At 44.7% G+C, this 14,618-nt stretch overlaps 1 protein-coding gene across 1 annotated transcript in view; it reads left to right on the forward strand.

Annotated features, from left to right (window-relative positions):
- LOC311137360 (cellular retinoic acid-binding protein 1-like) overlaps nt 1–14,618 on the forward strand; it is a gene marked incomplete at both ends in the record, with an annotated part of 55,431 nt that overhangs the window by 3,335 nt on the left and 37,478 nt on the right. Inside the window, one exon of the mRNA XM_084171809.1 lies at nt 3,016–3,194. Within this exon, the coding sequence (XP_084027935.1) occupies nt 3,016–3,194 (179 nt within the window). The remainder of the gene's footprint in view (nt 1–3,015; nt 3,195–14,618) is intronic.

A 14,618-nucleotide genomic window follows, 5' to 3' on the forward strand; every position in this document is an offset into this window, starting at 1 on the left:
GCGCCAGAGGAGAGGCGGGCCCCGGCAGGACCCCTGACACAACCTTCCCCGGCCGCTTCTTCCAGTCTCAAAGGGCAAAGTGGGAGGAGGGTGTGTAGTCCCCCTGGGTGATGCTCGAGGGGTACCGATTCCAATTCCGGTGCCGGCCACCCGTCCTTCAGGGGCCTTCGTGTCACCACGGTGGCCGACTGATTCTGGACCTCTGCAACTTCAATGGGTACTTGAAGGTACTGGAGGATCCACATGCTCTCCCCAGCCAGTGTGTTGCAGGCCGTGTCCAAGGACCAGTGGTTTGTGACGCTGGACCTGAGGGATGCGTACTTCCATGTTCTTGTTCACCCAGCTCATTGGCAGTACCTCCGATTCGCTTTTGAAGGGACGGCTTACAAATGTATGGTTCTTCCCTTCGGCCTCTCCTTGGCACCCCATACTTTCACAAAGTGCATGGACACTGTCCTGGCACCTCTCACGTCCTGAGGATTGTTGATCCTCAATTACCTGGATGATTGGCTGATTTGTGCCACGACCAGGACCCAGGTCCTGTCAGATAGAGACACACTCCTGACCCACATTGGCGGACCCCAGCCGTGACACAGGTGTACACGGGAGTAAATCTGTAAATCCTCACCTCGGATGTATCCCTCCGACGTGGAGTGATATATTGGAAGTTATCCATATAGCTCACATAACCGTGGTTACATACGTAACCTTCGTTTTTGTCTGTCTGGTGACATCACCAGGCGGCTAATTAGTTAATAGGTCAATAAGAAAGAGAGTTCCAAACCTCTCTGCCAATAACAGCTAGTTTTCAGTTTAACCCTTCCCACTCAGACCACTCCCAGACAGTCCTAGCTAAATTATTGCTTGAGAAATTGCTCTTTGCTAAGAAGCTATGTTTGTTTCTTATTGACCATTTTAAAACAATCACAGTAACTAACTTAATTGTTACCCAGAGAAATTATATGATATTGACATAAATACATCTGGGACCTTTAACGTTTAAGTAGGGCACGCATTAGCAGTGTCAGTGGGGGTCTCTAGAGCCCTATGGAATTCTCTCCTGTTCTGCCTTGTGTTTTTTCTCCCTCACTTGCTTTTATTCCTTGCTGTTCATTGTTTAACCAGGTCATTCATTTGTGTGACTGGGTTTCTCGGTGTCTGGACTGTAAGCACTGTGCCGCTCAAGCAACAGGACCGGACATGTCATATTTTGTGGTTTTGGGAGGAATATTCCCTATGGGGCTGTTTTGGTTAGCTCGTTGCTCAGAGGATGGTTTTGAGTTGTGAGCACCATTAAACAGTATTTAACCCCACGAGAGCCAATGTCAACAAATTTGCTGAGTGGGAAAACTTTTTTAATTGTACACAGAAACATTTTATAGTACTGTCTTTCCAGGTACTAATTAAGTTAACATTACAATTCAATCTATGGCTTTAAAACTGCCCAATTATTTTGCATTCATGAATTTTAAATCAATTACCTGAGTTGATTGAAGTTTACTGACCTTGCTTAGCCTCCACCAAACGGATCCAGTGAACCACTGAGCTTTGATTACATTTTCCCAGTGAGATGTCTGCCAACCCATCACAGCACAGTTCAGCTATAACCCAATAGGGACCATTCTTCCTGGTTAGGACCAAATGGCTCAGAGAGATTGCATGCATTCTTTCAGCGCTTCGTCAAGTTGTGCCAACATTAACCACATCTGCCCATGCAGATCATTTGTTTCCTCTTGCATAAGTGGCTGGTCAACTGAGATCCATGCATTAGCCTAATGTGGATTCCGACGCCGCTACAGTTGTTTCTATCAACGTTCCTATAATCATCTGTTGACTTGAAGGAGGGCTGCACTGTGGACCATGATACCGTTTTTCTCACCATCGCAGCACAAAAAGAACATGCAGTGCTGTGCGTAGCTTAGCGCTCTGATGTGATGTCAGTGTACATATGCTATACCCTGGTCCAGGGCTCGTTTCGTGGTCTTGCTGGTTGCATTCTATAGATGGTTAAGGTTAGGACTACTGTTAGGACTTCTGTGGATACTGATCGTAGGCCAGTTGCTAAGTGCTGAAAGTATCCAAAGCCCTTGATGATCGATGCATGTTTGAGGGCAACCAGAGAGGGTGAAAGTCTGGGAGTGAGTCCTACTACTTGGATAGCCCACAATCCAACAGTGATTCTGTATCTGTGGCCATTTTGAGGGTGAGATGAGATGGACAGTGCAGAGAGAGACCAGCAAGACCTGTCAGGGCTGTCCTTGAGTAGGAAGGGTGACACATTGGGCGTAGGGGTGGCCAGACAGACTTGCAGAGTGGCACACAGCATGCCAAAGCACTCCCCTCATGCCAGGAGTTTGCCACGCGTCTCAGTCACTGCTTTACATGGCCAGCCCCCAGATTCTCCAAAACCCAATTCGGATCTGGCCCTGTCACACAACAAGTGTTTTTTTTTTTCTCCCTCGTGGCAATCAGGCCAAATACTTAATCTCTCACAAACCGCAGTGCCAAAATTCCTCAGATTTCTCCTCAGGTTTTTAGCAACAGATTTATTGAGGCTACTCCCAAGGGCCCAAAGCATTTGTCTTATTTGTCTTTCTTTCCACCCAAAGTTCCATATACCGTTATTTATGCGCTGCAATATATGCTTCTTGGCTAACAACCAGGGGCTGTGGAAACCACAGAGCACTTTCCAGAAGAACAATGCTCTACTATTATGGTTTACCACATTCAATTGGTGTCTGTTGAAGAAAAGCTATTCATTCAGTTGGCCTATCATGGATTTAAAAGTAAGAGAAGAGAGTCCACAAAGATTCCAAGAGTGAGAGAGAGTTAGGGAGAGGTGGTGTGGTGAGAGAGGGGTAGGTCGGTGGGGAGGGTCAAGTTGAGTACTGTTTTGGGCTAAATCTTGTCCAGACGAATCTAAGTGGTGGGTGGTGTCTGTCTGTCTGAATCAGGCCTAACTCCCTTTGGCATCTGCCCCCGTCTCCCTTCCTGGTCTGTGCTCTGCCAATCCAGGCGTGAACGCCATGCTGAGGAAGGTGGCTGGGGCGGCTGCCTCCAAGCCCCATGTGGAGATCCGCCAGGACGGGGAGCAGTTCTACATCAAGACCTCCACCACCGTCCGCACCACCGAGATCAACTTCCACATCGGCCAGGAGTTCGACGAGGAGACAGTGGACGGCAGGAAATGCAAGGTAATGTGGAAAGGGTATCATCCATAGTGCTGTACAGGTACATGTTGCCCCTTAGTAAGTGTAATGCAAATAGATTTCAATACAACCATATTGGACATGAAGTCAATCATGCAGAAGTTTTGTCTGATTTTGGCAAGTTACACATAATATGCATACATTTTTCTACTCAGTTACATAAACACTTTTCTTAGTGAATCTTCTTGTTCAGTTCAATGGCTTCCTTGACTACATATGATACAGTAAATACAAAACATTTCAGGCAGAGAACTCTGATCACAGCGCCTGATTAAACCAATCTAATAAATTGTGCTAATTGTGGGAATGAAACTATTTTCATTGAAATATATTTCTGAATACAGTTAAGGAATATGTGTATGGGTTACCACCACCCATAGAGTTTAATCAGTATGCCAAAACAAACACAGAAAATGTTTGACTATGTTTGGAGGGGGGAGAGAGAGTTACTGTACATTTGGAATTGGGGCAATTTGTCTTCAGCAGGAAGCAGCCACAGTATCAACTGATGTTAAGAATAGAAATGATACTTTTAACATTATTTTTCAACATGATTCTACTTAATCAGGTAAAAACGACTGAATGAGCCCAATAATGTGCTATGATTCATTGATTTTAATGACATTAGTGAAATCTTGAAATAAGTTTGTCCTGGCTAGTATCATGCTCCCGTCTGAGGAAGTGGATTAAAGGGCTGACACAGATGAGATAGATGGGGCCTCTCGCTAGGCTTTGGCCCATAGGGGGAACTCTCACACAGATCCTTGAATATGATAGTGTTGCATGAAGACTGTGTAGGTAAGCGCTAACAATACAACAGAATACAATTGGGTTGCTCCATTTTATAATTTATTGCAATTAAAAGCATAAACATACCCCCTGAAATTATCCTTACCTTGATCCCTGAAATTATCCTTACCTTGATCCCTGAAAGGATCCTTATTAGTTCATGTTATGTAACTGACCTGTAGGACACGATCAGAGTAGAATGACTGATGTAAAAGGACAGCTATCAAATAATAGCCAGTATCTTCCTGTGTGTTTCTCTTCCCTTCTGTTCTCATGTGTTCTCAATTTCACCATAAGCTTTGGGACAACCATAACAATTGCCCTGTTAATTTATACCAATAGTTGAATCTCTTGTATAGAGCGTTATAATACTTTTTGTAAGCATTCATAACAGCTCATGGGTCCTTGTAGTCTCGCTTACAAGACTCTTGGCGCTCCCCTTAAGGCGCTTCACCTATACAGTGGCTGTGGGAAGAGACTAGGGTCCAACATAAATTAGCTTACATCAATAAATATATTTATTACACAATAGCATAGTGATTGTAATCCAACTCTCCTCGCTGCCTCCACATAGGGTCGACAGTAAAGTGGACATTCACTTTAATTTGGCCTATCAAGATGTGCTATCTGAACCAAAGGAGCCGCTCAGTCCTTAGCAACCCTAAAGCCATGGCAACCTCTCTCCTTTCTTTGGGGTCGAAAAACAAGCCGTTGTTCAGAATGAGCAGGTCACAATGCCACGTCAGCGCATATGCACTGTGACTCAGCCCTCTTAATCGAATACAAGGCACAGCACCAGTCCCTAGTTACAGATTGATTTTCCACCAACCAATTGAAACTAATAAACTCAACCTCAAGTGCACAAAACAGCTTTTTCTACTTCATTTTAATCACATTAATTGTCCTATCGAATAACAATACCATGATAAATTCTGAATGAAATAAGTTTTTATGCTATTATGAACATTTACAAAATATTGACTTCCACGGCAATAAAAAGGCACTGATGATGGTATAACGTTGACACGTATGCTTTTCTGTTAGACTTTTCTGCATTCAGCACCTGCACTTTTTTGTACTCACCTTCAAGCATATGGCAAATACAAAAATATTTGTTTCTGTCTCGGTCTCCAGCAAGTTTCCTTGTTTTGTGGTTTGAGTGTGAGTTCAGCATCTCAGAGCCATAATAAGCCATCTGCTACAGTTTGAACCAAGTCACATCAGGTAACCTGTTGCATTTAGGAGACATCTGAAGAACATGGAGTTAGTCATTTAGAGTTAGTCATCTAGAGTTAGTCATTTTAAATGCGATTAATATAGGTTTAAGTATTTACCGGCAATCACAGAAGAAGAAGATGGCTGCCGTTTTACAGCCCTCTAACCAATTGTACTATTATGTGTGTTTTTCCGCGTTATTTGTAATTTATTTTGTACATAATGTTTCTGCCATCGTCTCTTATAACCAAAAAAAGCTTCTGGATATCAGGACAGCGATTACTCACCTCGTATTGGACGAAGATTTTTTCTTCAACGAGGCGGCCGCAAAGGATATCATACAGACACCCGACAAGGCCCAAATCCCCGTCATTCGCGTGAGGAAGAGACGGAGATATCGTGGACGGAGATCGGGGTGCCTTGTAAGGATCCGACGGCGAGCGAGTAAACTGCCTCTTCCATCAATCCTATTAGCCAACGTTCAATCTTTTGAAAATAAAGTGGACGACTTAAGATTACGGTTATCCTACCAACGGGACATTAAAAACTGTAATATATTATGTTTCACCGAGTCGTGGCTGAACGACGACAATGATAACATTCAGCTAGCAGGCTATACGCTACATCGGCAGGACAAAACGGCTGACTCCGGTAAGACAAGGGGTGGCGGTCTGTGTATATTTGTAAACAACAGCTGGTGCACAAAATCAAATACTAAGGAAGTCTCGAGGTTTTGCTCGCCTGAGGTAGAGTATCTTATGATAAGCTGTAGACCACACTATTTACCAAGAGAGTTTTCATCTATATTTTTCATAGCTGTCTATTTACCACCACAAACCAATGCTGGCATTAAGATTGCACTGAATGAGTTGTACAAGGCCATTAATCAACAGGAAAACGCTCATCCAGATGCAGCGCTCCTAGTAGCCGGGGACTTTAATGCAGGGAAACGTAAATCCGTTCTACCTAATTTCTACCAGCATGTTAAATGTGCAACCAGAGGGAAAAAAACTCTAGACCACCTTTACTCCACACACAGAGACGCATACAAAGCTCTCCCTCGCCCTCCATTTGGCAAATCTGACCATAACTCTATCCTCCTGATTCCTGCTTATAAGCAAAAACTAAAGCAGGAAGCACCAGTGACTCGGTTAATAAAAAAGTGGTCAGATGACGCAGATGCTAAGCTACAGGACTGTTTTGCAAGCACAGACTGGAACATGTTCCGGGATTCTTCAGACAGCATTGAGGAGTACACCACATCAGTCACTGGCTTCATCAATAAGTGCATCGATGATGTCGTCCCCACAGTGACCGTACGTACATACCCCAACCAGAAGCCATGGATTACATGAAACATCCGCACTGAGCTAAAGGGTAGAGCTGCCGCTTTCAAGGAACGGGACTCTAACCCGGACGCTTATAAGAAATCCCGCTATGACCTCCGACGAACCATCAAACAGGCAAAGAGTCAATACAGGTCTAAGATTGAATCGTACTACACTGGCTCTGACGCTCGTCGGATGTGGCAGGGCTTGAAAACTATTACAGACTACAAAGGGAAGCACAGCCGCGAGCTGCCCAGTGACACAAGCCTACCAGACGAGCTAAACCACTTCTATGCTCGCTTCGAGGCAAGCAACACTGAAGCATGCATGAGAGCACCAGCTGTTCCGGATGACTATGTGATCACGCTCTCCGTAGCCGATGTGAGTAAGACTTTTAAGCAGGTCAACATTCACAAGGCCGCAGGGCCAGACGGATTACCAGGACGTGTACTCCGAGCATGTGCTGACCAACTGGCAAGTGTCTTCACTGACATGTTCAACATGTCCCTGACTGAGTCTGTAATACCAACATGTTTCAAGCAGACCACCATAGTCCCCGTGCCCAAGGACTCTAAGATAACCTGCCTAAATGACTACCGACCCGTAGCACTGACGTCTGTAGCCATGAAGTCATTTGAAAGGCTGGTCATGGCTCACATCAACAGCATTATCCCAGAAACCCTAGACCCACTCCAATTTGCATAACACCCCAACAGATCCACAGATTATGCAATCTCTATTGCACTCCACACTGCCCTTTCCCACCTGGACAAGAGGAACACCTACATGAGAATGCTATTCATTGACTACAGCTCAGCATTCAACACCATAGTGCCCTCTAAGCTCATCACTAAGCTAAGGATCCTGGGACTAAACACCTCCCTCTGCAACTGGATCCTGGACTTCCTGACGGGCCGCCCCCAGGTGGTAAGGGTAGGTAACAACACATCTGCCACACTGATCCTCAACACGGGGGCCCCTCAGGGGTGCGTGCTCAGTCCCCTCCTGTACTCTCTGTTCACCCATGACTGCATGGCCAGGCACGACTCCAACACCATCATTAAGTTTGCCGACGACACAACAGTGGTAGGCCTGATCACCGACAATGATGAGACAGCCTATAGGGAGGAGGTCAGAGATCTGGCCGTGTGGTGCCAGGACAACAACCTCTCCCTCAACGTGACCAAGACAAAGGAGATGATTGTGGACTACAGGAAAAAAAAGAGGACTGAGCACGCCCCCATTCTCATCGACGGGGCTGTAGTGGAACAGGTTGAGAGCTTCAAGTTCCTTGGTGTCCACATCACCAACGAACTATCATGGTCCAAACACACCAAGACAGTCGTGAAGAGGGCACGACAAAGCCTATTTCCCCTCAGGAGACTGAAAAGATTTGGCATGGGTCCTCAGATCCTCAAAAAATTATACAGCTGCACCATCGAGAGCATCCTGACTGGTTGCATCACCGCCTGGTATGGCAACTGCTTGGCCTCCGACCGCAAGGCACTACAGAGGGTAGTGCGTACGGCCCAGTACATCACTGGGGCAAAGCTTCCTGCCATCCAGGAACTCTATACCAGGCGGTGTCAGAGGAAGGCCCTCAAAATTGTCAAAGACTCCAGCCACCCTAGTCATAGACTGTTCTCTCTGCTACCGCACGGCAAGCGGTACCGGAGTGCCAAGTCTAGGTCCAAAAGACTTCTCAACAGCTTCTACCCCCAAGCCATAAGACTCCTGAACAGCTAATCATGGCTACCCGGACTATTTGCACTGCCCCCCCACCCCATCCTTTTTACGCTGCTGCTACTCTGTTAAGTATTTATGCATAGTCACTTTAACTCTACCCCCGGTGCCCCCGCACATTGACTCTGCAACGGTACCCCCCTGTATATATAGCCTCCCTACTGTCACTTTATTTTACTTCTGCTCTTTTTTTTCTCAACACTTTTTTTTGTTGTTGTTGTTTTATTTTTACTTTTTTTGTTTAAAATAAATGCACTGTTGGTTAAGGGCTGTAAGTAAGCATTTCACTGTAATGTCTGCACCTGTTGTATTCGGCGCATGTGACCAATACAATTTGATTTGATTTGATTTGATTTGATCTTGAATCATATTGTATGGTACGTTAGATCCAAGCTAGTGATGTCACCAGTTTTAGAACAGGCCACTGGGGTGATTTTACAAAGACCTGGTAACAGTCAACAAAGCATCTCTAGGACACTTGATTCCCCTTGACATAAATTTTTTGAAGAATAACAGTTAAATCCCAGAAAAAAATCCCATAAAAATTCCTAGAGAAATGGTATGCAGTGGTATGCATTCTGGTGGCAAGATAATTGGAAATGGAAAGAGGAAAAATGCATAATCGCGCACAGAGATTTTATGTCAATAAAATCATTGCTTATAACTGCTGGGTGAAAATGCATCTCTCGTGGACAGACTATCGAGCATCAGACCAAATTAGGCAAGATTTTACACTGAACAAAAATATAAAACGCAACATGCAACTATTTCAAAGATTTCTATGGATTTCACTTGACTGGGGATACAGATATGCATTGGTTGGTCACAGATACCTTTTTAAAAAGTAGAAAAAAAAAGCTCCTGTCCCTGTGGGGCGACTGATCAGAAAACCAGTCAGTTTCTGGTATGACCACCATTTGCCTCATGCAGCGCGACACATCTCCTTCGCATAGAGTTGATCAGGCTGTTGATTTTGGCCTTTGGAATGTTGTCTCACTCCTCTTCCATGGATGTATAAAGTTGATGGATATTGGCGGGAACTGGAACACGCTGTCGTATATGTCGATCCATAGCATCCCAAACATGCTCAATGGGTGACATGTCTGGTGAGTATGCAGGCCATGGAAGAACTGGGACATTTTCAGCTTCCAGGAATTGTGTACAGATCCTTGTGACATGGAGCCTTGCATTGTCATGCTGCAACATGAGTTGATGGTGGCGGATGAATGGCACGACAATGGGCATAGGGATCTCATCACGGTATATCTATGCATTCAAATTGCCATCGATAAAATGCAATTGTGTTTGTTGTCTGTATGCCTGCCCATACCATAACCCCACCGCCACCATGGGGCACTCTGTTCACAACGTTGACATCAGCAAACCGCACCATGGGGCACTCTGTTCAGAACGTGGACATCAGCAAACCTCTTGCCCACACAACGTCTGCCATCTGCTTGATACAGTTGAAACCAGGATTCATCCGTGAAGAGCACACTTCTCCAGCGTGCCAGTGGCCTTCGAAGGTGAGCATTTGCCCACTGAAGTAGATTACAACGCCAAACTGCAGTCAGGTCAAGACCCTGGTGAGAACGACGAGCACACAGATGAGCTTCCCTGAGACGGTATCTGACAGTTTGTGCAGAAATTATTCGGTTGTGCAAACCCAGAGTTTCATCAGCTGTCCGAGTAGCTGGTCTCAGACGATCCCGCAGATGAAGAAGCCAGATATGGAGGTCCTCGGCTGGCGTGGTTGCACGTGCTCTGCGGTTGTGAGGTTGGTTGGAAGTACTGCCAAATTCTCTAAAACGACGTTGGAGGCGGCTTATGGTAAATGTAATTCACTGGCAACAGCTCTAGTGGACATTTCTGCAGTCAGCATGCCAATTGCATGATCCCTCAAAACTTGAGACATCTGTGTCATTGTGTAGTGTGACTCAAAATGTAAAAAGGCACTCGCACATCTGAGCTGTCTTCAAATCAAATCAAATTGTATTTGTCACATACACGTGTTTAGAAGATGTTATAGCGGGTGTAGCGAAATGCTTGTGCTTCTAGCTCCGACAGTGCAGTAATATCTAACAATTACACAACACATACCCAATACACACAAAAAAGTAAGGAATGGGATTTAAGAATATATACATATATGGACAAGCAATGACAGAGCGGCATGGACTAAGATACAGAAGAATATTATAGAATAGAATGCAGTATATACAGTGGGGAGAACAAGTATTTGATACACTGCCGATTTTGCAGGTTTTCCTACTTACAAAGCATGTAGAGGTCTGTAATTTTTATCTTATGTACACTTCAACTGCGAGAGACGGAATCTAAAACAATAATCCAGAAAATCACATTGTATGATTTTTAAGTAATTAATTTGCATTTTATTGCATGACATAAGTATTTCATATATCAGAAAAGCAGAACTTAATATTTGGTACAGAAACCTTTGTTTGCAATTACAGAGATCATACGTTTCCTGTAGGTCTTGACCAGGTTTGCACACACTGCAGCAGGGATTTTGGCCCACTCCTCCATACAGACCTTCTCCAGATCCTTCAGGTTTCGGGGCTGTTGCTGGGCAATACGGACTTTCAGCTCCCTCCAAAGATTTTCTATTGGGTTCAGGTCTGGAGACTGGCTAGGCCACTCCAGGACCTTGAGATGCTTCTTACAGAGCCACTCCTTAGTTGCCCTGGCTGTGTGTTTCGGGTCGTTGTCATGCTGGAAGACCCAGCCACGACCCATCTTCAATGCTCTTACTGAGGGAAGGAGGTTGTTGGCCAAGATCTTGCGATACATGGCCCCATCCATCCTCCCCTCAATACGGTGCAGTCGTCCTGTCCCCTTTGCAGAAAAGCATCCCCAAAGAATGATGTTTCCACCTCCATGCTTCACGGTTGGGATGGTGTTCTTGGGGTTGTACTCATCCTTCTTCTTCCTCCAAACACGGCGAGTGGAGTTTAGACCAAAAAGCTCTATTTTTGTCTCATCAGACCACATGACCTTCTCCCATTTCTCCTCTGGATCATCCAGATGGTCATTGGCAAACTTCAGACGGGCCTGGACATGCGCTGGCTTGAGCAGGGGGACCTTGCGTGCGCTGCAGGATTTTAATCCATGACGCCGTAGTGTGTTACCAATGGTTTTCTTTGAGACTGTGGTCCCAGCTCTCTTCAGGTCATTGACCAGGTCCTGCCGTGTAGTTCTGGGCTGATCCATCACCTTCCTCATGGTCATTGATGCCCCACGAGGTGAGATCTTGCATGGCGCCCCAGACCGAGGGTGATTGACCGTCATCTTGAACTTCTTCCATTTTCTAATAATTGCGCCAACAGTTGTTGCCTTCTCACCAAGCTGCTTGCCTATTGTCCTGTAGCCCATCCCAGCCTTGTGCAGGTCTACAATTTTATCCCTGATGTCCTTACACAGCTCTCTGATCTTGACCATTGTGGAGAGGTTGGAGTCTGTTTGATTGAGTGTGTGGACAGGTGTCTTTTATACAGGTAACGAGTTCAAACAGGTGCAGTTAATACAGGTAATGAGTGGAGAACAGGAGGGCTTCTTAAAGAAAAACGAACAGGTCTGTGAGAGCCGGAATTCTTACTGGTTGGTAGGTGATCAAATACTTATGTCATGCAATAAAATGCAAATTAATTACTTAAAAGTCATACAATGTGATTTTCTGGATTTTTGTTTTAGATTCCGTCTCTCACAGTTGAAGTGTACCTATGATAAAGATTACAGACCTCTACATGCTTTGTAAGTAGGAAAACCTGCAAAATCGGCAGTGTATCAAATACTTGTTCTCCCCACTGTACATATGAGATGAGTAGTGCAAGATATGTAAACATTATTAAAGTGACTAGTGTTCCATTTCTTAAAGTGGCCAGTGATTGCAATAGGCAGCAGCAGCCTCTAATGTGCTAGCGATGGCTATTTAACATCACAGGTGCATGGTGACAATTGAATGAGAAAAAATAAGAAAGCTCGAAGGCCTTGAGGCCGATACGTAAAGCTTAATAAAGAGCAGTGATACTAGCAAGAGCAGTGTGGGTTTCTTCTTTTTTCTCATTGTGTAGTGTGACAAAACTGCACATTTTAAAGTGGCCTTTTATTGTCCCCAGCACAAGATGCACCTGTGTAATGATCATGCTGTTTAATCAGCTTCTTGATATGGGACCAACACTTTACATGTTGCATTTATATTTATGTTCAGTGTAGTTCTGGGTTAACTGAGATTATGAGAAAACAAATCGTACTTCTGTGAAAAGGACAATATAAAGGCCAACCCAAATAGTCAACGTTGTATCGTAATGATATGTATGAAAGTCATACTCAATTTCTAGACTGACTGACAGAAGTCTGTAACTCATTGGTTTGAGCATCATATTTTGGCACTGGGTTCCATAGCCTGTGCAGGACATTTTACGCTTCATTGTTGGATCCTAAGAGACAGAATGGCCCCTACAGTCTGTGCCCTCAGGCATGGTGGATTGACCCAGACATCTCTTTGGCTGCCATTTCTAGGCCATCTTGGGCCTCAGAACATATCCCCATCGCCTGTGTCTGGGCATTTATGTGTAGAGCCTATGGGAATGGCTCATGTGTCTATCAGTCAGTCAGGTTGCATCTGATCTACCCCTTCATCCCTTTCAATTTAAAGTTCTTATCAACTTTTTTGGCTGTTCGTGAGGTGTGAGGATCAGTTGCAGATTTGAAAAGGCTCTGCTACCGTCCTTCTCGATACAAGTATCTCCCAGGTATATTTCCTTGGTTAGCTTCAACTCTGCTCCGTAGTAGGCACAGTCTCCAATTAGACGGCGTCCTGGCGGGCTTGTGGCAGGGACCCAAGGGATTACACACTAATCTACCCGAGGTGCACAGACGAGGGCTTCATCACACTGGCACAAGGTTAAAAGAGCTCTCTAATCAGGGGATTTGAGGGGATCAGGAGGGCCCTTTTCACTCACAGGGGCCGTCCTGTTTCCGCCAGCAGGGTGAAAGTAATAAGGGAGAAAATAGGGGAGGGTTGTCAAACTTTCTTTTGTTGCTTTGGGGAGGGTTGTGTGTTTTTTTTATTTGGCACAGGGGAGGGTATTGTGTTTTTTCCCTGTTTACATTCACTCTTTTGCTCAAATTTTCCCTATAAACAATGGCTTGACTTACTTTTGATATTACCCTAATAAAGTTTAGAAATGTTTGAAGGTTTGGTCTGACATAAAGAAATGCATGTCGGTATCGTAGCATGCCACCGGCATATCTCTATCGCTCTCTATCTTTCTGTGGTTAGGCCTAAGCTTCTCTTCCATATACAGTGCTTTGCAAATGTATTCAGCCCCCTTGGTGTTTTTCCTATTTTGTTGCATTACAACCTGTAATTTAAATTGATTTTTATTTGGATTTCATGTAATGGACATACACAAAATAGTCCAAATTGGTGAAGTGGGGAATGAAAAAAAAACTTGTTTCAAAAAATTCAAAAAACTAAATAACGGAAAAGTGGTGCGTGCACATGTATTCACCCCCTTTGCTATGAAGCCCCTAAATAAGATCTGGTGAAACCAATTACCTTCAGAAGTCACATAATTAGTTAAATAAAGGCCACCTGTGTGCAATCTAAGTGTCACATGATCTGTTATAACATCTCAGTATATATACACACCTACTCTGAAATGCCCCAGAGTCTGCAACACCACTAAGCAAGGGGCACCACCAAGCAAGCAGCACCATGAAGACCAAGGAGCTCTCCAAACAGGTCAGGGACAACGTTGTGGGGAAGTACAGATCAGGGTTAGGTTAAAAAAAATATCCAAAACGTTGAACATCCAACAGAGCACCATTAAATCCATTATAAAAAAATTGAAAGAATATGGCACCACAACAAACCTGCCAAGAGAGGGCCGCCCACCAAAACTCACAGACCAGGCAAGGAGGGCATTAATCAGAGGCAACGAAGACACCAAAGATAACCCTGAAGGAGCTGAAAAGCTCCACAGCGGCGATTGGAGTCTCTGTCCATAGGACCACTTTAAGCCGTACACTCCACAGAGCTGGGCTTTATGTAAGACTGGCCAGAAAAAATCCATTGCTTAAAGAAAAAAATAAGCAAACACGTTTGGTGTTCGCCAAAAAGCATGTGGGAGACTCCCCAAACATATGGAAGAAGGTTCTCTTGTCAGATGAGACTAAAATTGAGCTTTCTTGCCATCAAGGAAAACGCTATGTCTGGCGCAAACCCAACACCTCTCATCACCTCGAGAACACCATCCCCACAGTGAAGTATGGTGGTGGGAGCATCATGCTGTGTGGAAGTTTTTCATCG

The sequence above is a fragment of the Coregonus lavaretus genome (assembly GCF_964263955.1).
Source record: "Coregonus lavaretus genome assembly, chromosome: 11".
Lineage (NCBI taxonomy): Eukaryota > Metazoa > Chordata > Actinopteri > Salmoniformes > Salmonidae > Coregonus > Coregonus lavaretus.